The sequence below is a fragment of the Neofelis nebulosa genome, chromosome 5, assembly GCF_028018385.1.
Source record: "Neofelis nebulosa isolate mNeoNeb1 chromosome 5, mNeoNeb1.pri, whole genome shotgun sequence".
NCBI classification, from domain to species: domain Eukaryota; kingdom Metazoa; phylum Chordata; class Mammalia; order Carnivora; family Felidae; genus Neofelis; species Neofelis nebulosa.
In genome coordinates this window covers 6,415,693-6,440,294 of record NC_080786.1, presented here as the reverse complement: position 1 = coordinate 6,440,294, position 24,602 = coordinate 6,415,693, and the positions used below count along the sequence as shown (strand labels likewise).

The 24,602-nt window shown below is 48.4% G+C and overlaps 1 protein-coding gene across 5 annotated transcripts in view; it reads right to left on the bottom strand.

The window, feature by feature from the left end:
* The window catches only part of XYLB (xylulokinase), a 70,787-nt gene extending 52,682 nt beyond the window's left edge, over positions 1-18,105 (bottom strand). For 4 of the 5 annotated variants that reach the window (XM_058729429.1, XM_058729430.1, XM_058729433.1 and 1 more), the window contains exons 1-6: positions 17,965-18,098; positions 17,180-17,262; positions 6,001-6,070; positions 4,173-4,253; positions 1,454-1,540; positions 705-833 (exon numbers count right to left, since the gene is read on the bottom strand). In XM_058729429.1, coding sequence (XP_058585412.1) covers positions 705-833; positions 1,454-1,540; positions 4,173-4,253; positions 6,001-6,070; positions 17,180-17,262; positions 17,965-18,021 — 507 coding nt within the window. In that variant the 5' untranslated portion in view covers positions 18,022-18,098. Of the gene's footprint in view, positions 1-704; positions 834-1,453; positions 1,541-4,172; positions 4,254-6,000; positions 6,071-17,179; positions 17,263-17,964 lie in introns of all 5 variants that reach the window. The other variant, XM_058729434.1, reaches the window with a different exon arrangement.
* Positions 18,106-24,602: the final 6,497 nt, after the last annotated feature.

Sequence of the window (24,602 nt, the reverse complement as noted above, 5' to 3'; positions counted from 1 at the left end):
GCATGCTCTGGATATTAGTACAATGGAAGCTTTCTCAAGGCCTCGACTCTAGAAATGTTTGCTCAACACCCTCCAGGAATAAGCCTCCCTCCTCACCCGCAAGGTGATGGCGAAGCTGACCAAGAGCGCCTGCGCAGGGTATTTTCCTCGCCCCCCTCCATTGTTCTCAAGAGGAGGGGGTCACATGACCCCAGCTGCGCCAATCGCAGCCGGCCCTGGAAGGGTGGCTGAAGGCAGCGGGAACCGAAGCTGGCTTTTTTTTTTTTTTTTTTTTTTCCCTTTTTTGGAACTTTTCCAGGCGCTGCCTTACATGAACTGACTCCTCTCGGGTTCAAAACTGCTCGAAGTGTGGGCGCTATTTTTGGCCCCCGCTTAGAGGCTGAAGCGGAGGTGCCATCGTCGCCCCCGTACAGGGCCGCTCGACACGAGGAGCACAGCCACGTCCACGCCTCAGCTCCCTTCTGCGAAAAGGGCAACAGGAGGTCCGTCCTGGCTCGCCAGCAGCAGAGGGAGGCAGGACAACCGGGAGCAGACCCAGGGGCCAGACACCCACGTGTCTCCTGTGATTCCCCTGGGGGTGGGTCGGCAGCTGTGTCCTCCCAGACACCCAGGGAGAAGGGACCAGAAAGGACCAGAGCCAGCAACCGGACCTTCCCCCCCCCGGGACCAACCCTAATGCCCAGCCCGTGGCAGGTGCGGCGCACCTCGTAGGCCCGGGAGCCTGTGAGGCAGCTGAGAGCCTGGGCTCCGCCCACCGCGGCCTCCAGCAGGCGACACTGGGCTGTGGTGCTGGAGTCCATCCACACCGGGCTGTCGCTGATGGAGAAACAGGCCTGGAGAGGAGGAACAAAGGCGCAGGCTGGAAGGATGCCTGCTGACTCTGGGAGCCACCCTGGCCTTGGCGGTTACACTGCCAGTCACGGCTGTGATTGCATGTGACCTCCCTGCATGTGACCTAAGAAGACCCACGGGCAAGCCCTTCGTGCCCAAATCTTGGCCCGGCTCCGCGGGGTCTCTCCCCAGAAAGCTCAAGGTTGAAGGTTCTAACAAGGACACCTGAGCACTGCAGGCAACACTAGAGATGAGCAGCCAAGTGCAGTGTCACAGAGGCATCCGAAGCTGGGAGGCGGGGAGAAGACACAGCCTGCCTTCCCAGCATCACCAGGAGGCAGCACGCCCCATGGGGAGATCCCCGAATGGGGAACTAGCCAGAGCCATGCCAGACCGGAAGGGACCCTCTGATGAGGACTCTTGGCACCCCACCCTCTGTTCAGACACCAGGGATACCCATTGGGGGGCAGGGCAGCCCATGTTCACAGCACTATTGCCCAAGCCAAGTTCCTATACCCTTGACAACGCACAAAAGCCCCAGACTTCAGGGCCCACGGGGGCTTGGGCCCTTCACCCCACCCCACAGAATTTTCTCAGACTCCCACAACATGGCCACGGTTACCTGCAGCTGCTTATGTAACGGGAGGTCTGGTGACAGGCTTCTCAGCACCTGGCTGGCCCCAGCCTTCCAGTATACGCTTCCATGTTGCTGTCGAGGGAAAACGCACGCACACGTTCACGCGGCTACACACCGTTACCACCTCCTGGAGACACAGAAAGACTCCAGACCACACCCCGAAAGAAACGGGCTCCAAGCCTGCCCCTGCCACTTCTTAGTCACAGAACTCGTCACCTTTGTGAGACTTGGTTTTCATTTCTAGAAAATGAGAGCTCTGCCATGTTCACCTCAAAACTTACAGGAAGGGTCCAAGAAAGAATTATTGGTCTGGATTTTGGTAATTTTGTGAAGTTGTATTTAAATATGTTGCTCATAATATTATCTGAAATTCACGCCTTCATTCACTTACCCATTCATTCACTCAACAAACATTTATTGAGCACCTAGATCATGCCAGGCAATGAGACAGATGAATAGGATAGTACTGTCCCTATTCTCTTGACACGGGGGTTGACGCAGGGAAAAAGACACAAACATACAATTATAAAACCCCATGGATGTGCAGTGGCAGGGCAGCGGGAACACAGAGGAGGGGCATCTAACCAACTGGGAGCACTCATGCGCAGAGGTGGACATGATTAGCAGGAAAGGAGCTGAGAGTTGAGTGTGTGGGTGTTCCATGCAGAGAGCAACCACAGGTGAGAGGTTGGCAGGCGTGGGGAATGGCGGCATTCTTTTTATTTATTTTTTTTTAAGTTTATTTATTTTGAGAGAGAGAGAAAGCATGAGTAGGGGAGAGGCAGAGAGAGAGAGAGGGAAAGAGAGAGAATCCCAAGCAGGCTCTGCACCAGCAGCACAGAGCCCGACGCGGGGCTCGAACCCACACACCACGAGATCACGACCTGAGCTGAAGTCGGACGCTTAATCACTGAGCCACCCAGGCTCCCCGGAATGGTGGCATTCTAAACAGTGGGCTGGGTCTCAGGTGGGAGGTGGTGGGGACAGCCTGAGCACCGGGGCCTTGACGTCCGTACTCAGGAGGCTGGGGTTTATCGGGGAGGTGTGGGAACTCTGGATTAGCAGGGCAGTGACGTGGCCAGGGCTAAATGTATGAAAGGGTTTGGGGGAGTCACAAAGAAGGTACAGGGGAGGCAGGGAGGCTGAAGCAGAGACCCAGAGAAAAATCATAGACGTTCGGCCTGGGGCAACAGAGGCAAAATTGGAGAGAAGGTGGTAGATTGAAGAGTCATGTAACAAATCACTGGGACATGGGGGCCCCCTTGGACATGGGGTCAAGGATGATGGGTGGGTTGTGGCCCTGGGGAAAGACAGACCACTCAGTCTAGCACAGAAGTTGGGATACCTGGCCATGGGGCCGGGGGATGCCCAGGAGGGACAGGGTGTCCCAGCCTGAGGTTTAGGTAAGAGAAGTGGATGAGATCACTCAGAGAATCCATGTAGTTTAACAAGGACAGGAGCAATAAATTCCTGTCGGGGTAGGGAGAGAGAGGGGGAGAGAGAGGAGGTGGCTTTAGAAAACTCCGTAAGCACTCTCTGATGAGGATGTGAAAATAGGCTAATTAGGCATGGAGCAAAGTGATTCAGAGAGTACGGCTCAACTTGGGTCCTGACGCCCCCTCCCAGCAGCTGTGTGACCTGGGGTAGGTGACGTCACCCCTCTGTGCCTCTGGGTTCCTATATAAATGGCAATGATATTAAAAGCAGTAGCTAGGGGTGCCTGGGTGGCTCAGTCAGTTGAGTGTCCAACTCTGGATTTCAGCTCAGGTCACGATCTCATGGTCTGTGGGATCCAGCCCTAAGTCAGACTTCGTGCTGACAGCACAGAGCCTGCTTGGGATTCTCTCCCTCCCTCTCTCTCTACCCCTACCCCACTCACGTGCATGATCTCTCTCAAAGATTAATGAACTTTATTTTTTAAATTTATTTGTTATTTATTATTTTTTATGCTTATTTATTTTTGAAAGAGAGAGCACGAGCCGGGGAAGGCCAGAGACAGAAGGGGACACAGGATCCAAAGCGGGCTCTGTGCTGACAGCAGGGAGCCCGACGTGGGGCTCAAATTAACAAACTGTGAGATCAAATCATGATCTGAGCTGAAGTCGGGCATTTAACCCAGGTGCCCCTTAAATTTATTTTTAAATGTTTATCTCCTTTTGAGAGAGAGAGAGAGACAGAGCACGAGCAGGGGAGGCACAAAGAGAGAGGGAGACACAGAATCTGAAGCAGCCTCTAGGCTCTGAGCTGTCAGCACAGCACCCGATGCGGGGCTCGAACCCACGACCCATGAGATCATGACCTGAGCCGAAGTCGGATGCTTAACCGACTGAGCCTCCCAAGCGCCCCTAGAAGTATAATTTCTAACTTCGCTTCTGCTTCCAGGAAACACAAAAGCAATTCTAGTGCTCCAAGGCAGGCATCCTAAATGCTCGTCAAACGCCTCCCCCCACCCCACCGGAGGACCTCTATCTGGTTCTGCCTGACCCAGTGTCCTGTTCCATATAATGCTTCACAGTACGAACTGCCTCAGATCCTTCAGCAAGGAGGCAAGCTACACCATCCTCCGAGGTAGGAGGGCAGTAGGGGTCTCTACCAGCAACAGCAGGGGTGCAGTGGCTCAAGGACAAGCATTCCCTCCAGGGGAGCCCCACACCACTGCCCCACAGCCGCCCCGCACGCCGCCCGGAGGCTGCCACACACAGACCTGGCCGGCCCCAGACAGGGCGAGGACTTGAGAGAAGTCAAAGCCCGAGGCCTTCATCCTCTCCAAGATGATATCCAAAGCCTGAGAAGACAAACAGAGCCCACCGTGACTGTCCTGAACCACCGAGTCAGGCAAGCCCACGAGCCTCCACACTGAAACGTAAGTGTTCGCCATCACCCCGGAGATGAAAAAGAGCCAATGGCCTGGGGTACGTAAGCACCAGAATAATTAACCAAAGTAGAGATCAACCAAACGAAAAATTGAAGTAGGGTAAACATAGTTTAAATAGACGGAATCAGAAACCCCTGGTTCTCAAATTCTGCTTCTCCGACTTGTGACTTCCAAGCACTTGGCAAGAGCAAGGTGGATCATATCGTGCTTTCTTTTCTCTGCATTTTCAACCCACCAGACTAGTGGTCTGACTTCACTGCAACAGAGAAGTGAAGAGTGACGTAGACAGCCCCGTCAGAGTGGGGACCAGGCCTAGACTCCCCACGTCCAGGAGCACCAGGCTGGAAGGAGTAGGTAGAGATGGCCGCCACTTGTCCCAATCCCCGTTCCACCCTCTACCAATCTTCTTTTTTTGCAAGACCCAAGCGTGGGATAAACGGTGCTGCCCAGAAGAGCCTGACACTTGCCCTAAGGTTTCAGGGCAGGATTAGAGATTCACCCCAGGCTGCATTTCCCTTGAGGACAGAGCAGCCCCTGGAGCTCTGACCCATCCACCATCCCCTCCCTATGCTGGGAGGGCTCCTTTCACAGCCCTGGCTGTGGCTGCCAACTTGGCCCCCCTGGCCAAACCTCAGGCAGGGAGTGGGGCACCCCGGAGCGGGGATTGGCGAAGCCAGAACAGGTCCAATCCTGACAGGCCTGCTCACGATTAGAAATCACGTGGCCCCACCCCCAAGCCTGGCTCTCTATCCAGTGCTCACTACCCCAAGTTAAAGCCTTGGCTTATCACAAGCCCCCGGCATTATCAGTAGAACCTCTAGATCGACTCTTGCCTGTCATGCCCACCGTCCCTTGGTCTGGGGCTCAGCCCTAAGAAGTACATTCTGGCTGGCCTGTCTGGTGGAAATCTGTCCTTTACCCCAATCCTCCAGTATGAGTCAGGGTCAAGTTAATAAAATGTTTAAAAATCACACCAATCGTCCTAACAGAAAGAATTTAGTATAGGGAATTAATTGCTTAGACCAGTGTTGGAGGCCTGAACAAGCTTTGGTGGACACATTAAGGATGGCCTTTAGCTGGCTCCCAGTTGTAGGGTCTTAGGACCCCTGAGGCAGACTCCAGCCCTATTATGCTGGTCTGTACTGGCCATACCCCTGGTCCTGTGGCTTCATGGGTCGCCCATATTTGGCTACAGGTATCTTCCTTTCTTGCTGGTCCTGAGCAGGCAGGCCTGTCTTGGGGTCCAGCGGAACCTGACTGGTCAGGTCATAAGCCACCGTTGAGAAGATCCCCTGCTTCAAGAGCTGAGGATTCTGGGGGCTGAGCACGAAGACACCAGTGCTATGTCTGGATCTCGGGGTAAAAGGGAGGCCACAGGGCCTGCCTGCAGAGTGTTTGGCAAAGGTTTGGGAAGGCGGCATTCTGAAGATGCTTACTCACTGGCAGGACTTGCAAGTTCTCAGCACCAGACCTACAAGCCCTGTGCGTGTCCTCCTGGCTCAAGAGGACCAGTTGAGGCTGAGTCTAGCCTTAGGAACCATGCAGACTCCATTTCCCAGTGAGGACCTGGTCTCAACAGAGGGCTTCCCAGTAAATCAGCAAGTCTGCCAGTGAGACAGGCTGGGGACAGGAGAAGGTCAGGGATCCCTATGCTTACCTGGACCCACATCAGGACTGGAGATGTCACTGTCAGCCCATCCTCGTGAATGTGAACTCCACCCTGAGTCCTACAAGGAGAATAAGACAGAGTGTTGGCAGAGCCTTGGGCAGGGGCGCAGTGGGGGGCAGACCCCGGATCCCTCCAATGGAAGAAGAAATGCCCTTTCCCCAACCTCGATGGGAACTCTAAACTGAGCAAGACTGAACAGTGCTCGCAAGATGGAAAGAGAAGTCCTAGCAATTGCTCAGTGGTGACGATTCTCAGAAGACACCAGCAAAAATATGCCTTCTAAAGAGGAAGGACTCACCCTGGAAGGCAGGCATGGCGTCACTTGGCACTGTGGCCACGAGGGAACTAGCGGGCGCAGGGCTGGATTAAAACCCTCCCAAGCCCACTGGGGTAGGCATGTGCTACAGAAGTGCTGTGTCTGCGGGAGAACTTCTTGGCTCTCAGACCAGGGAGTCCTTGGATTGCAAGCCTGGAGAGTTAGCTGCCTGGGCCCCTCTCCAAAACCCAACCCTTTCAACTATGAGTTTAGAAAAAAAACAAAACAAAACTCAAAACGAAAACAGGCTCCAAATCCATACCAAGATACTATTAGATAACCATGTGATCTGGACATTCTATGCCTAATTACCAGCCAAGAGAAACGAAAGTATACGTTCACAGACAGGTTTGTATACAAGGTTTCATCGCAGCCTTATTTGTAACAGTAGAAAACTGGAGTCAGCTTAGGTATCCCTAAGCAAGTGAATGGATAAATTGTGGTGCGTGTGTTACACACACCAGCAGGGAGATGAATCTCCAATGATCGTGCCGAGTGAAGGAAGCCAGACACAAAAGAGTACATATTACATGACGCCATTTATATAACTTGCTAGAAAATGCAAATCCACCTGTTGTAGTGGTTTTCCAAGTCCAGTCGGGGAGGAAAGGACAGAATGCAAAGGGGCACAAAGAATCTTAGGAGTGATGCAAGATGGTCTGTATCTTGACTTTGGCGGTACTTTCACAGCTATAGGTCTGCCTCTATCAAAAGGCATTGAGATTGTACATTTTAATGGATGCCCTTCTTTGTACACAAGTTATACTCAATAATACTGATATTTTTAAAAAGATACCGTTAGGGAAAAAAGTGAAAAAGAACAGACTTTCCCATAGACAAAAGGGACGCTCAGGTGGCTCAGTCAGTGAAGCGATGACGGCTCAGGCCATGATGTCATGCTTCATGAGATCGAGCCACACGTCGGGCTCTGAGCTGACAGTGTAGAGCCTGCTTGGGTTTCTCTCTCCCCCCCTCTCTCTCCCCCTCACTCGCTGATGCTCTCTGACTCTTTCTCAAAATAAATAAACTTAAAAAAAAAAAAAAAAAAAGAAAAGAAACTTGTTGGGGCTCCTGGGTGGCTCTGTTGGTTGAGCATCTGACTTCGGCTCGGGTCATGATCTCGCGGTCTATGAGTTCAAGCCCCACATCAGGCTCTGTGCTGACAGCTCGGAGCCCGGAGCCTGCTTCCGATTCTGTGTCTTCCTCTCTGCCCCTCCCCAACTCATGCTCTGTCTCTCTCTCTCTCTCTGTCAAAAATAAATAAACTTAAAAAAAAAAAACTTGTTAAAAAAATCATACATTACATAAATTCCTTTATAAGGAATGTTCAGAATAGGCAAACCCATAGAGACAGAGTAGACTGGTTGCCAGGACTGTAGGAGGAGAGATAGGGAGTGACAGCTAATGGATACAGGGCTTCTTTCTTAGGTGATGAAAACGTTCTAAAATTAAAGAGTGGACACTGTTACATAGTTCTGTGAATATATTGAAAACCACTGCACTGGACATTTCATTTCTTTCTTTCTTTCTTAAGTAGGCTCCACGCTTAGCATGGAGCCCAAGGCGGAGCTTGAACTTACGACCCTGAGATCAAGAGTTGGACGCTTAACTGACCGAGCCACCCAGCTGCCCCCTGAATTGTACATTTTATTTATTTATTTTAATTTTTTTTAATGTCTATTTATTATTAAGAGACAGAGAGACACAGAGAATGAGCATGGGAGGGGTAGAGAGAGGAGACACAGAACCCAAAGCAGGCTCCAGGCTCCGAGCTGCCAGCATAGACCCCCGACGCAGAGCTCGAACTCACAAACTGAGAGATCAGGACCTGAGCCGACATTCTCGCCCAACCAACTGAGCCACCCAGGCACCCTTTGTACATTTGAAAAGAGTGAATTCTGGGGCGCCTGGGTGGCGCAGTCGGTTAAGCGTCCGACTTCAGCCAGGTCACGATCTCGCGGTCCGTGAGTTCGAGCCCCGCGTCAGGCTCTGGGCTGATGGCTCGGAGCCTGGAGCCTGTTTCCGATTCTGTGTGTCCCTCTCTCTCTGCCCCTCCCCCATTCATGCTCTGTCTCTCTCTGTACCAAAAATAAATAAAAAGCGTTGAAAAAAAAAAATTAAAAAAAAAAAAAAAAAAAAGAAAAGAGTGAATTCTTTGGTATGTGAATTCTGTCGCAAGAGCGTTTCTTCTTTCCCTTTCTTTCTTCCTTCCTTCCTTCCTTCCTTCCTTCCTTCCTTCCTTCCTTCCTTCCTTTCTTTCGGCTATGATGAGGGATTCTCTGTATTAGTTCCGGAAAAAGCAAAATTTCCATGGCTTGATACAGAGGAAGTTTGCTTCTCACTCCCGTAAAGCATAATCAGTGGCATGATAGGGACAAGGAGGTGGCTCTGTCCCCTGCAGTTATTCAGGGACCCAGGAGGATGACAGCAACTCTCATCTTCCAACTGGTTTCCAAGCCGCCCTGGCCACTCGCATCCAGCCGCAGAGCCGAGGAAGGAACAGGGCAGAGGATCGCGGTGGGGGCTGTATGGATGGGTCACAGTGGGGGCTGTATGGATTAGGTCTTACAGACAGGCCTGTTGACCTTCTCCCAGTTAGGACTCAAGTCACACAGCTGAACATAACTGCCAGGAAGACAGGAGTATACCCAGGAGGAGAAGGAAATAAGTCTAGTAGATCGCTGGTCAGTCTCTGCTACAAAATTCCTCATGTGCATTAGTAAAAAGATACGACAGTTAGAAATAAGTTTACAATTATATGTACCAGGTGGTTTTGCCTTGTCACAAACCACTTCACAACTAAGTGATCTGAAACTACCGAGCTCATTTAGCTCACAGTTCTGTCGGTCACCGGGCTGGGCTCGGCCGGGCTCACCCATGCATCTGGGGTCGGGTGTGAGTAGCCACAGGGCTCCGTTTCTGGAGACTGGCTGCCCCTTCTCTTGGCTGGGATCTGGGGGCAATCCATCCACGTGTCTCTCATTCTCCACCAGGCTGGCCTGAGTTTGGTCACGTGGGGGCTAGACAGGGTCCCAAGAATCAGAGCAGAAGTCAGCAAGGCCTTCTTGAGACTTAGGTTTAGAACTGGCACAATGGTACTTCCTTCACATTCTCTATTGGTTAAAATCAACAGGTCAGGAAACGACTCCATCTCTTGACTGAAGGAGGTACCAAGTCACATTGCAAAGGGCCTGGGGAATAATGGTCTTTTCTGCAATATATCCCAACATGCACAATCCACATGTCAAATATATTAAAACACACGAGAAATAGGGGCGCCTTGGTGGGTCAGTTGGTTGGGCATCCGATTTCGGCTCGGGTTCATGATCTTGTAGTTTGTGGGTTTGAGTCCCGCATTGGGCTCTGCACTGACAGGGCAGAGTCTGCTTGGGATTCTCTCTCTGCCCCTCCCCCACCTCTTCTCTCTCTCACTCTCTCTCTCTCTCTCTCTCCCTTTCAAAATAAATAAATCAACAAAAGAAAATACATGTGAAGTATTCAAAAGAAGCCCCAGACAAATGGAAAGACAAAACGTGCACTTAGCTAGGAAGACTCAATCTCACAAAGCTGTCAATTCTCTGCAAGTTAACTTATAAATGTAATATGATCTCAATAAAAATATTAACAATTTTGCTTTCTGGAACCTTAAAAGCTGATTCTAGAGTACATTATCAAAAAAGAACAGGAGGGGTACCTGAGTGGCTCAGTCAGTGGAGCATCTAGCTCTTGATTTCAGCTCATGTCATGATCCCAGGGTCATGGGAGTGAGCCCCATGTTGGGCTCTGTGCTGAGCATGGAACCTGCTTAAGATTCTCTATCTAAAATTAAGGGGGGGGGGGGGGGGAAGAACAAGAAAGAATGGCCGTGGAAACTGAGAATGAAGAACAATCAAAGGGGACCAACAATTCCAGATATTAAATCATATTGTAAAGCTAGAATAACTAAAACAACATGTTACTAGCTCATGAACAGACCCACCAATCAATGGGCCAAAAGAAAACACTCAGAAAAAGACCTAAACACACACAGAAATTAGCATATAAAGTTGGCATCTCAAATCCGTGAGGTAAACACAGACTTCAAAAAAATGGTGTCAAAACCACTGGAGAGTCATCGGGAAAAGACTGAAGCTGGAAATAAATGACATGCCATGTACTTAGATAAACTCCAAATATTTTTATATAAAACTGAATCTTGCAAGAACCAGAAGAAGAGAACAGCGGTGAATTCCTTCACAATCTTGGAATGAGGAAGGCCTTTGAAACTCTGACTCAACATCTAGAAGCAACAGGAAAAGACTGAGAAGTTCAGTGGCACAGGAAACAAAAGCCCACGTGTGGCCATGACCCATTCACAAATCAAAACAAACAAAAATCTGGGGAACCTATTTGCAATTCATTTAACGAGGAGGAGATCGTTCCTCTAACATTTGAAGAGCTCCTAGAAATAATCAATCCATCAGAAAAATGGGCAAAGGTCATAAAAAACTTCACAGAAAAAAAAAAATTCAACTAGTCCTTCGACATATGAAAAGATGTCACCTTCATGCATAATAAGAGAAATGCAAAGTAAATCCACATAGAGGGACTACTTTCACCTCTCTGATTGGCACAGAACGAAAACTCTTTAACAACCGCACCGCATTTAGGTGCTGTGGGAAACGCACTCTCATGCATTGTTGGTGGGGTACAAATCAATACAATCCCTATGGGAGGCAATCTGGCCACATCTTCCAAAATCATACATCTATTTGCTCTTTGATCCAGCAATCGATTTCCAAACTTTTATCCTGCAGATACACCGGCACATGTCTGTACGGCAACTCACTTTTCACTGCAAAAACCTAAGGTCCTTCAGTTCTATCTACACAATGGAATACTATGCATCCTATAAAAAAGAACACAGAAGCTCTATGTACTGATGTGGAAACACAGGCAAATTATTGCGAAACGAAGAAAGCAAAGTACAGAATGGCGTGTACCGTACTTTTTTATCCGGAAACAAGGGCGACAATGAAAATACTGACATCTGCTTATATTTTGATATAAAACACTGGAAAGATGCACAAAAACCAATGAAAGTTCTCTGTCGAGGAGGGCAGGAGGGACAGATGAGATTCAGAAAAATTGAGACTTGGTACTACATGCCTTTTCTTTCAAATTATGTACCAAGTACCTGCAATGCCTATTAACAAAATAACTGTATTAAAACAACCGCTTTGGAAAAGAATTTGACAGTTTTAAAACCTACCCTACAACGTAACCATTCCTGAGTGTTTCATTTCTAAGACAAATGAAAGCTTATGCTGACACCAAGACTTGTGTGTGAGTTTCACAGCCTCTTTATTGATAATAATAAAAAACTGGAAACGATCCAAATATCCCTCATCAAATGAATGGATAAGCCAACTGTGGTCCACCAAGCAATAAAAAGAACAAACTATTGGGGTGCCTGGGTGGTTCAGTCGGTTAAGTGTCCGACTCTTGATTTCGGCGGGTCACGATCTCATAGTTCTTAAGCTAGAGCCCCATGTGAGGCTCTGTGCTGACAGCGCTGTGTCTGCTTGGGATTCTATCTTTCCCTCTCTGTTTGTGCCTCCTGCATGCGTGCTCTCTCCTCTCAAAATAAATAAATGATCTTTAAAAAAAAAGAAAGAAAGAAAGAAAGAAGAAAAAGAGAAAGATAAAGAGAAAAAAAGAAAAAGAAAAAGAAAAAGAAAAAAAGAAAGAGAAAGAGAAAAAGAGAAAAAGAAAAAAAGAAAAAGAAAAAGAAAAAGAAAAAAAAGAAAGAGAAAAAGAAAAAGAGAAAGAGAAAGAGAAAGAGAAAGAGAAAAAGAAAAAGAAAAAGAAAAAGAAAAAGAAAAAGAAAAAGAAAAAGAAAAAGAAAAAGAAAAAGAAAAAGAAAAAGGAAGGGGCACCTGGGTGGCTCACTTCAGCTCAGATCATGATCCCACGGTTCATGGGTTCAAGCCCCATATCGGGCTCTGTGCTGACAGCTCAGAGCCCGGAGCCTGCTTCGGATTCTGTGTCTCCCTCTCTCTCTCTGTTCCTCCCCTGCTCAAGCTCTGACTCTCTCTGTCTCTCACAAGTAAATAAATGTTAAAAAAAAATGTTTTTGTGGTTTTTTTTGTTGTCTTTTGTTCGTTTGTTTGTTTTTTAAAGGAAGAGCAGGGCACCTGGGTGGCTCAGTCAGTTGAATGTCCAACTCTTGATTTCAATTCAGGTCATGATCTCAACAGTTCATGAGATTAAGCCCCAGGTTGGGCTCTGTGCTGCAGCTTGGGATTCTCTCTCTCCCTCTCTGTCTCTCTTCTGTTCTCTCTCAAAATAAATAACCTTAAAAAAAAAAAAAAAAGAACAAACTATTGATACACGTAACAACCTGGATGAATCTCAAAACGAATATACGGAGTTTTAAAAGTCAGACCAAAAAGACAGGGCACCTGAGTGGCTCAGGGTTAAGTGTCCGACTCTTAATCTCGGCTCAGATCTTGATCTCAGGGTCATGAGTTCAAGCCCCACATTGGGCTCCATGCTGGGCATGAAGCCTACTTAAAAAAATAAAATAAAAGTCAGATAAAAAAGAGTCTATTATTATGATTCCCTTTATCTAAAATTCTAGAAAGTGGAAACTAATCCATAGTGATAGAAAACTTATCAGTGGTTGCCAGGGGTTGGGGTTGGGGAAGAGGAATAAACTCAAAGGGGCACAAGAACACTTTTGGGGGATGGAAATGTTCATTATCTTGATTCTGGTGATAGTTTTATAAAGGAACATCTATGTCAAAACTTGTAAAGCTGTATACATTATACATATGCAATTTATCATAAGTTATATCTCAATAAAATTATAAAAATTAAAAAAAAACAGTGGAGGAGGAATGAAGCAGATCTGTATATATCTGCTTTGAAAGATCTTAAAAATGTAACTGGATAAAAAAAGCAATACTGTATTTTGGGTATGGATGGCTTTTTTTTTTTTCTAATGGAGGGGACTGATTGACTCATTGAGTTGAAGACAGAGTGAGGTAGAATTTAATAACTTAAAAGAATGGAAATCAAATGACTTATGTTTTCATACCGTCATATGGAATTGAAGTAAAAATCCAGACCATAAAGACAGCTGGAAGATCTGGAGGTGAAACAACATCCTTCTAAATAACACATGAATCAAAGAAGTCTCAAGAGAAACTAAAAAAATATTTTGAGGGGCGCCTGGGTGGCTCAGTCGGTTGAGCATCTGACTTCGGCTCATGTCATGATCTCGTGGTTTGTGAGTTCGAGCCCCACGTCGGGCTCTGTGCTGACAACTCAGAGCCCGGAGCCTGCTTCGGATTCTGTGTCTCCCTCTCTCTCTGCCCCTTCCCTGCTCGCGCTCTGTCTCTCTTTCTCTCTCAAAAATAAACATTAAAAAATGTCTATTTTGAACCAAATAAAAATGAAAATATAACATCAAAGTCTGTGGAATACAGCAAAAGCAATTCTTAGAGGGAAATTTATAGCATTAAATGCAAATATTTAGAAAAGAAAAGCTAAGATTAAAAATCTAAGCTTCCACTTCAGGAAACTAGAGAAAGAAAAGCAACGTAAGCTGACAGCCAGCAGAAGAAAAGAAACCCTAAAAAATGACAGCACAAATCAGTGAAAAATGGAAAGAGGAAAACAGAGAAAAATCAACAAAACCAAAAGCTGCCTTTTCAAAAAGATCATTAACGCGATGAACCTCTAGCCAGGCACACTGAGACAAAAAGAGAGAAGACACAAATCATCAATATCAGAATGACAGCAGGGTCATCACTACTGATCCCATAGACATCCGAGGAAAAGAAAGGAATAGTATGAAGATCTCTATGGCCACACATTTTATAGCTTAGATGAAATGGACCAATGCCCTGAAAGACACAAGCTACCAAAACTCAAACACATGTGGCCTGTAGTGATAGAAAATAATACAAACGCAAGATGGTTTCCAACCGCAGCTCAAAGGAGGCACATCAGCTAAGGGGGAAGGAGAGATGGTAACACAACGTGATCAGCAGTGGGTGCCGTGCAAAGAGCCAGCAGGGAAGTGATATCTTTTACTCTAATGTCTATTTATTTTGAGAGAGAGAGCACACATGAACAGGGGAGGGGAGAGGGAGAGCACCCCAAGCATGCGGCACACCTCCAGGGCAGAGTCCAGCAGCACGAACTCAGAATCCGACACTTAATGGACTGAGCCCCCCAGGGGCCCCTAAAGATTTTATTTCTAAGTAATCTCTACACCCAATGCCGAGCTCAAACTCACAACCCCGAGTTCCAGAGTTGCACGCTCCACCGACTGAGCCAGCCAGGCGCCCTGGAAATGATATCTAAACAGTTGTGGAGGGGCGCCTGGGTCGTTCAGTTGGTTAAGCATTCCACTCTGATTTCGGCTCACGTCCTGATCGCCCGGGGTTCGCCCCCAACCCTGCGCTGACAGGGTGGAGCCTGCTTGGGGTTCTCCCTTCCCCTCTCTCTTTGCCCCTCCCCAGCAGGCATGCGTGCACTCTCTCTCTCCCCAAATAAACAATCCTTAAAAAAATAATAAAAAATAAAATAGTCGTGGAGGAACACGTCCACCAGGACCTCTCAGAGCCACCTCAGAATCAACAAGTCCACAGCTGTTGTGGACTGAATTACCGCCCCCCCGCCCATTCCTGTGTTGAAGTCCTAACCCCCAGTACCTCGGAACATGACTGCATTTGGACAAAGAGCCTTGAAAAAGGCAATTAACTTGCAATGACATTATTAAGGTGGACCCTAATCCTGCATGACTGGTGTCCTTATAAAAGCAGCCTGGGACACAAACACAGTGGAGACACCAGGGATGCACAGGCAGAGGACGACCATGTGACAGGCAGCAAGAAGGTAGCCATCATCTGCAAGCCCAGGAGAGAGGCATCGGAGGAAACTAACCGTGCCGGCACCTCGACCTCACACGTCCAGGCTCCAGAACCGAAGGAAAATTAACTTCTGTTGCTTAAGACGCACAGTCTGGGGCATTTCGTTCTGGTAGCCCTACCAAACTTTCACAACAGCCAAACTCATCATCTTCCTCCCCCAGATCAGTTCTCTTCCACAGTCTACCAACCATCCAGAAGGCCAGCCAGAAACCTCACCTTCACATCTCACATTCAACCCTGCACCAAGCCCTGGCAATTTTACCACCCAGCCCTCTCCTCCAAGACACTATCATTTCCCATCCAGAAGATCTGGAGAAACCTCAATGGTCTCTCAGCATGCACTCTGACCAATACTCAACTGCTCTCCCATTGCACCCAGATCTTTTCAAAACACAAACACAACCAGGTCACGCCTTGCCCCCATCCCTATGGCCCTTCAGTGGCCGTCCACGGCTTTTAGGATAAACACAAACTGTGTACCAAGGTTTATGTAGCTGGGCACAGCCCCTACCTCCCTCTCTATTCCCCAGCCACACTGGCCTTCTTCAATTCCCTGAATAAGCAGTGCTCTTTCTTGCTACAGGGCCTTTGCACGCACCGTTCCTTCTGCCTGGAATGCTGCCTCCCTTCCATCACCTGGCTAACCCTACTCACCCAGACCTTGGCTCAAGCACTACGTCCTTAGGGACCCTCCCTGACCACCCCCCCTCCAAGTCTGGGTCACATTCCTTTATAATAAACATTTGGAGAAGTAAGTCCCTTTCCTTTAATAGCGTTCTCTGAGTTTATAAATAAATACTCTTCTGTGAGATTCTTTGATTGATATCAGTCTCCCCTACTCAACGGGAAGCTCTGGGAGAGTAAGCACCACGTCTCTGTTTGGTTCACCATCAAATCCCAGTACCCAGCACGGTGCCTGACACGAAGTAAGTCTCAACTGATACCTACTGCATGCATGGTTAATGAGTGCACAGAATTGGGAAGGAATGGAGGAAAACTCATTCCAGGAACACACACACAAGATGCTGAGAGGCCTACCAAGACTCCTGCAGTTTGATGAAGCCAGATCTACAGATACCAACTCTTAGGTTCTTGGACTCAATTCTAACGTGGCGGGGGTTGGGAGGGGATGGGGATCCCCTACACACAACACCAAACAATTCTCAGACACCAGCAGATGGTCTGAGATAATCAACTTCCGCAGGTTAAGGGTTCAGTCCTACAGGACTGCCCTCCCCACCCACTTCAGATGCCAGGCCCAGGCCCCAGCCTATTACCTTCTGACCAAACAGCTACAGATGGGGGGTTCCAATGACCTTAGGTTCTTTTAATGTGCTTGAGCAGCTCACAGAAGTCAGGGAAATTAAAGGCCGTGATAAAGGACACAGTCAGATGAAGAGATAACATAGGGCGAGGTATGGGGAAAGGGCACCGAGCTTCCATAACCTTTCCAGGCACTCCACTCTGCCCAATCTCCACTTGTCAACCAATCCAGAAGCTCTCTGAACCCAGTCCTTTTGGGTTCTTATTAAGACTTCATTACAAAGCCATTACAAGGTCAATGACTAAGTCATTGGCCATTCAACCTCTGGCTGAAAATTCCAACCCTCTAAAGACAATCTTTAATCTTCTTGGCAACCAGCCCCAGCCCCTGGGTGGGGTCCAAAAGTCATCTTCATTAATGTAACAAAAGACACCTTTATGCCTCTCAACCCTTAGGAATTTCCAAGAGGTTTAGGAGCTGTGAGCCAGGAACTGTGGATGCAGACCAAAGGCACAGGAGAAATATATTTTGACCATCTAAATGACCAAACACGTATTTTTTACAAATCACAATCTCACACCAGAACAGTGTGGCTCAAGAATATAAAAGGTGGAGGGAGGACCCCAAAACCAACCCTCCCCCACACATCCACTGGGTACATACCCGAATTCTAGAAGGTCTCTGTCAAAATGCGCACTGTCCTCATAGAACACATTCAGCTCTGCATCAACAGCAACAACTTTCACCTGGAAGGGATTTTTTTAAATGGTGTATAGAATTTGCCACAGCGAAGGAGCCCCCTGGCACCCCACGCCCAGTCTGAAGGCACCTTTTGACTCTGCTCGCCCATCTGCAGAGCCCTGGGAGCGGCACAACCCGTCCTCGGGCCAGCAGCGCTGGGTACGCCGACCCGGACACGCCGGGGTCAACCACGGGAGGAACAAAGTTCATGTGTACAGCGTGCCCACTCCACTGAAACAAGTTTCAGGCGGTGATCCGGTTCCAGGTCACTGGTTATGCCTGTGTGCCTGTCTACCCGTTTGCGTGTTCTCGAGTCTTAGGCGGCCGAGTTCCCTCGGGTCCCTGTCACTCGGGCGCCCGCACCGACGCGCGAGCCCCCTCCGGGACCCCGGCCGCGCTGCGCGCTTCCCGCTACGCGCCCGCGGGATCCCGCCGGGGTTGGGAGGCGGGGGCGCCCGCCGTTTCCGGGAGGGCCGGGGTCCAGGCCGGGTCGCGGTCGCATCTTGAGGGCGGGCGGCACGGGTAAGGCGTCTCGGTGGAGGGGACGCCGATCCCCCGGGGGAACCCGAGAGGGAAGCGCGCCCGCGGCTCGGCCCCAGGGTTCCCCGCGCCCGGGTCCCGCCAGCCCGGCCCGGCGTCGCGGAGGAGGCGGCCCGCCCCGTCCCGCCCGGCCCGGCCCGGCCCGGCCCTGGGGCCCGCGACGGTACCTGCTGCGTGCTGAAGTCCCAGCCGAGGCAGCAGCGGCGGGCGGCGCGCTCGGCCATGGCTGCGGAGGGGCCGGCGGCGCGTCCGTCCGTCCGTCCTTCCCGCGGCGTGAGTGTCGCCGCGCTCCAGCGCCCCGAGACGCCGGGCCCGCCCCTCGCCCCGCCCGGCCGGACTCCAGGACCCGAGTCACCCGCGGGCTAGCGCTCTGGCGCCGCCTGCGGGGAGACGGTGCAGGGACGCGCGTCCTGCCGGGTCCTCGGGCTTCGCACCTGGGCAACATACCGGTACCCCCTGCGCCACCTTCTCCCTTCCAACCCTCCTCCGGCCTCCTCCCCATCCACGTGTGCTCTCCGCAGAGGCCTTGCCCTAAGGCCGCCTGGCTTCCCGCGGAGGACGTCTGGACCAGAGGTTCCGCCTTTAAGCTGGATTGTGCCTGCCTGTCTCTCTAGTGGCCCTGGAGACTTCTGTGGCTGTCTCTTGGGTACTAAGGCGACTGTCCACTCATGGTGGTGACACAGAGGTCACAGAGAAACGTCCCCTGGGGCTGCAGGCACTGGGATCCGCAGGCCCTGTCATGTCCCAGCAGATCTGAATGGTTACCCCGCTCTGACATGTGCCACATCCCACCTCTGTGTTTAAATGTTCTTTAAAAATTTTTTTTACTTATTTTTGAGAGAGTGAGAGACAGAGCACCAGCAGGGGAAGGGCAGAGAGAGAGGGAGACACAGAATCGGAAGCAGGCTCCAGGCTCGAGCTGTCAGCACAGAGCCCGATGCAGGGCTGGAACCCACGAACCACAAGATCAGACATTCACCCAGGCGCCTCCCCCCCCCCCCCAACGTCTATTTAAAATCCGAGCTCTGGATGCTCCCTACAGAAAGGCTCATTCACACCTGTGGTCAGCTGATTTTGATATTCTAATGTGTGCCAGATGTGGTGAAGGAGGCATGAGAAATAAAATCAGACCCACTCCCTTCCCCCCTAGAGCTGAGGACACCTTCTCTTCCCCGTGCTCCACCTGGCTGTGTCATTCTCATTCCTAGGACTGACTTCTTCCCACTCCCAGGGGCTTCCCAGCCCATCAGAGCCCCTCTCATACTTTTTGCGATGGCCTGATTGATTACCTGCCTGTCTCTCTCGCTGAACTTGAGCTGCTTGGAGCCCAGATGCTCCTCTTGGCCCAAGGTCCCAACATCAGTGGCAGAGCTGGGCCCAACGCCAGCAAGTCTGATTCCAGAATCTGCATGTTTAACCACTAAACAAGCCAATTCTCTGAGCAGCCTTGTGAGAAGGCCCGTGGCAAAACACAAATATCTCATGAAGGCCAAGGCCACTGGCTCCTTTTCAAGCTCTCTTACAGGGTGGCCTTGTCTTGTTCAGGGGTGCCTCTCTCTATGGGCTGTGGCGCCTCTCCCATTCTGGTGACTCATCCTTTCTTTTGATGCAACAGCCTTTTCACCCTGGCCAGAGAAGGCTGGAGGTCCGAGAGGCCGTTTGCCTACATCTGGAAGCTGCACACCCACAACTTACTCCATTAGCAAGGAATGAAGACAGAAATCGTAATTCCAAGCTGTCGATGCCTCTCAGGTTGTCCTCTGTGTTGATGCCCTGAAAAAGCACACTGAGTGGTAGAGGTGGTTACAGGGGACCCTGGGGAAGTGCTGCCGTGGCCTGAGCACAGCTCGTCTTTTGCCTATTTTGCTCCAAACTTGAACCTGGCTCCCTGCACAGAACCGATTAAAAGCCCCTGCACTGACTTCGGAACAAAGCAGAAACTGCCCCGGAGGGGTCTCTCTGCAGTGACCAGGATAACCACAGTCCCCAGCAAGGCTCCTTCCTTCATCCAGGCCCTAACTGCTACCCCAGCCTTAGGGCATAGCAAACCCCCAGAAAGGAAGTCACGTGATCAGAGTTGCATATTAGGAGGATGGTGTGTGGAGAATAGGGGCAAAAGGCAGGAAGGGAAAATCCATTAAAATGTGGTTGCAGGAAGCCTGAGGCAGGGCAGAGGTGCTGATGATGGAGACAAGTAAATGGAGTCACGAGATGTTGGGGAAGCTCCAGGAACCACGCGGACTGAGAGGGGGAGGGGTCAAAGGCAATGCCCAGGTTTCTGGTTTAGGAACTGTTGATGCACAACAAAGCACCCTCAAACTTGGTGCTCAAACTTAAAACAATAATCTCGTAGTCTCCCTCACTTATCAGCAGGTCTCCTGGGGGCAGCTGATCTAGACTGGGCTCGGGCGGAGTGGTTCCACATGTCTCTCATTCTTCTCTTCATGGGGCCAGCACGGTACCCCAGGCCTGCTCTTCTCATGGAAGCAGAGGGGCAGAGGAGGGCAAGGGCAAATCTGTGAGGCCTCTGAAGGCCTAGGTTCAGAATCGTCATGTCGCACTTCCTCCTCTGTGCCACCCGCCAAAGTCTCGTGGATGGCCCAAAGTCAAGTGGTGGGGATGGGACAAGGGCATGGCTGTGGATGCAGGGAGGGGTGAAGAACTGGGCCACTGATGCAATCGGCCGCAGGCCCCCACCAGATGGAGCGTGGTTCCATTTCCTGAGTTAGGAAACATGGGAGGAGAAGCAGCTGGGGGGCCAGGGAAGATGGCGAGATTAGCCAGGACCTGGTAAGTTTCAGGTGCTTGTGGAGACATTGGACAGGATGTTGGATAAGCGGCCTCCAGCTCAGGAAAGAGCTCTGGACCAAAGACAATGATTTGTGAGTTATGAGTTCCCCATAGGAGCGGACTAGCTTGTCAGAAAGGGCTCGGGGTGGGACAGATGGAAAGCCCCAAAGGGAACTGGGAAGGACAAGTCAAAGACAGATGAGGAAGAGATCATGAGAGAGGGGTGTGGTGGAAGCCAACGGAAGAACCTTTCTGGAAGGGGAGGGGCTCACCAGGGCTAAATGCTGCGTGGGAACCTGTCCCCTGGTTTACCAGTAAGATGGCAGGTCATTGAAACTTTAACAAAAACAGACTCAGTGGAGCCCCTTAGGTCTTACTTTTTTGGTGCTTTTTAAAATTTGGCACTGTTTTTACGGTTTATTCATATTGTTATGTGTATACCTACTTTTGTGGTTCCAAAACGGTGCCACGTGAACTGCTAATTTGAGGTAGTTCATAGCTCCAACATTAGATTGTGCTACATTCCTTTCTGGAGCAGACCTGTGCCGTCAACACGTGCAGTGAGAGGCAAGTACTGCAGGGAAATCAAGGCAGAACGGACAATAACAACAACGGGGCACCTGGGTGGCTCAGTTGGCTAAGTGTCTGACTTTTGATTTCAACTCAGGTCGTGAGCTAACAGTTCATGGGGTAGAGCCCCATGTCGGGCTCTGCGCTGACAACACGGAGCCTGCTTGGAATTCTCTCCCTCTCTCTCCGCCTCTCCCCCGGTCATTCTCTCTCTCTTTCAAAATACATAAACTTTAAAAAAAGAAAAGGAGGACAGCAGTGTTCAATCCAACGCCAACGCTTGGGAAGTTGGGCAGTGTCCAACAGGCACGACCATTGTCTTAGTAAGTTATTCCGGTTATTTAAGAATGAAATGAAATAGTATTTTCTCCTCAATTTACGTGCATTACTTTCTTCAGATAGCTACTAAGTTATTAGGACATAAATATATATTAAGCTCTTTGGACCTAACTACTTAATACACAGAATCGTTAGCCATTGCTTCTGGCCTAGGAGTTCCATGGAAAAATTGTTGAAATTCTAAGTGTGCCGTGAAGTAAGAACATTTGGGAACCCATGATCTAGTTATTTCCATCTAACTGCTCCATCAGAGTCAATAGCATGCCAACCCCACATTTTACTGTCCAGGCTCCCAGTGACACCCGAGTGGATTCCAGTTCCCCATTAATGCAAACAACACTGCACAGAACGTCCTCATCCATGGCCCTATGGACCTGTGCGAGGAAATTTTTCTGGGTTATATATACAAGAGTAGGATTTATACTATGTGTGCATAACTAATTTGATTGGAGTGCTGGATTACTCCCAATGTACTTCTATCCCCACATCCTTTTGTTTTTTTTTTAGTGTTTTATTTATTTTTGAGAGAGAAAGAGAGAGAGGACAAGTGGGGGAGGGGCAGGGAGAGAGGGGAATAGAGGATCAGAAGCGGTTCCACGCTGACAGCAGCCAGCCAGCCCAATGCGGGGCTCAAACCCCTGAGATCATGACCTGAGCCAAAGTCAGACATTCAACTGACTGAGCCACCCGGGTGCCCCTTCTTACCCCACATCTTATATAAAGCCCTTGTGAAAATTGGTAAAAGGAAACTTCATTTAGAATAAAGTGCAGAGGCCAGCAGGGGGAGCTCTAACACCCTGCCACTTGTCAATTGCAGACTTACTAGGAAGAGAAGGACCTTGCTCTTGGCTACTACTTAGTCACCACTTTACTATTCCCGCAAGAGGAAGAAAGCCCTCTTCATCCACCTCCGAGAGCCAAGCCAATGAGAGACAGTCAACTCAGCCAATCAAAAGCCACTATATTTCATACTCCCAGTTTCCTCCAATGGACCTTTTGTTTATAACAGCCTCCCCAATTTCCCCATTTCCTCTATAAATGAGTGGTCCTCTCCTTTGTTCTGCCTATGGTTTTGTAGTAGAATGGCTGTCCTTGATTACAGTGCTCTGCTATTCCCAAATAAACCCATTTTTGCTGATAAAATAACTGAGTTTTATTTATTTATTTTTAAGGTTAACACCATCCTTCTAATGTTTGCCAATCTAATAGGTGAGGGACGGTTTCTCGTTACTGTTTTAATTTGCATTTCCGTCATTACTGATGAATTTAAGCATCTCTTCGTATATACTCATTAGACATTTGGGGTTTCCCATTCAGTGGCTTCCTGCTTATGCCTTTTGTCCATTTTCCAGTTGGGAATTTTTGTCCTTTAGTTGTGGATTTGCAGGAGTTTCTTACTTTTCAAGGTATAAATCCCCTGTTTTAGATGTCACAAATCTTTTCTCCCAGTATGTCATTTATCTTCTGACTTTGTCCATCTTGCCCTGTGTTGACTGGAAATCTCTAAGTTAAATAAAATAAAAGCCATCATTTTTTTTTTTTTGCCTTTGTGATGAGGCTATTTGATCTTCTTTAAGTGCTGTTACCCTACTCTCAGACCACAGAGCTATTATCTGACATTTTCTACAAAGATATCAGCCTTCATTTTCTCTTATTAATAAGGTCTTTTATTTTTTTTAAGTTTACTTATTTATTTTGAGAGAGAGAGCACAAGTGGGGAGAGGCAGAGAGAGAGAGAGAGAAGGAGAGGGAGAGAATCCAAGCAGACTCTGCACAGCATGGAGCCCGATGCAGGGCTCAAACTTATGAACCATAAGATCATGACCTGAGCCTAAGTGAATGCTTAACAGATGGAGCTATCCAGGCGCCCCTAGGGCTTTGATTTTTAAACCATTGAGTTTGCTTGGAATCTAGGTGTTTGTCAGCTGAATAAATTACATCATAAGATGGAAATCAGTGAAAACGAATGTCTGAGGTAAGCACTAGATACAAGTGTTTTAGAGGAAGAAAAAACTTTCCATTTAGTACATATAAGCATGAGATTCATTGTAACATAGGAAAATGGAGAGAAGCCTAAATTCGAGTTGGGTCTCTAATGAAACAACACCAGAACATCTCCTCATTCTCTAAAGATGGCAACCACAACAAGGATTTTTCTCAAAATAAATCTTGTTCTTTGCAAAAATCATGAAGTAAATATGCTTTTTTTATAAAGGTGCATTGTGTATAAATTCCAAAAGGTTTTATTTTTTTCATATAAAAATAGCAAACTAGTTGTTTTTTATCCCACCCAGCCTACGGCAGTATTCATTAATACTGACCTATTGAAATCATCCAGGCTTATATATATTTTTCTTGATGAGTTGTTTCAAGAGTGAAAAGTTAGGAGTAATTCATAGCTTTAATTCCTATCCCTTTCACTTCTAAGACAAAAAGGAAAATCACTGAATCAAAAATAATCAGAAATTAGGGAATGAAATAGACAATTATAATTCAGGTTCACTAATTTATTATATGTCTGAAATTTTATAGATTTCATCTTGGGATGTGTTTCGAATTAAATCATTCTTCTGTCATTCTATCGCAAAGGTAGCACAAATTCTTTGTGAGATCAGCGGAAAGCTGTTATGAGAGAAAAGAAATATTTGGAATTTAGCTCCTAGCTGGGCAGACATCAGAGAGATTTATTTGTCTAAGTTTGAGGGTAAAAGTCGGTCCTGCCTCCAGTTAAATAAGTAACTCATTTAGCTTGAGGTTAAGATTTTTTTAAGCTGATTTCTGTGTTTATATCTGGAGAAAAGTTTGATGGACTTTGATGTTTAAGCAGATTGTCAACAGCCCTGAGGAGAAAAGTGCTTATTTTCACCGGAGTGCGGCTACCCCTGCTGTTTATGTGTTTGTACTCACCTCAGAAGCAAATTTGATTTAGGAAAATTAAATGTTGGTGTGGATATCTTCCATTTTTCTGGCTTCGTTGCATTTGTACCTTAATACCTGCCTTTCCCCACCTCCGTGAACATTTGAGGAAGATAATTACACCTGTATACACGAAAGAAAGGCCTGGAAAGATTAACTCCAAGTAATTAACAATTATCTGTGAGAAAGG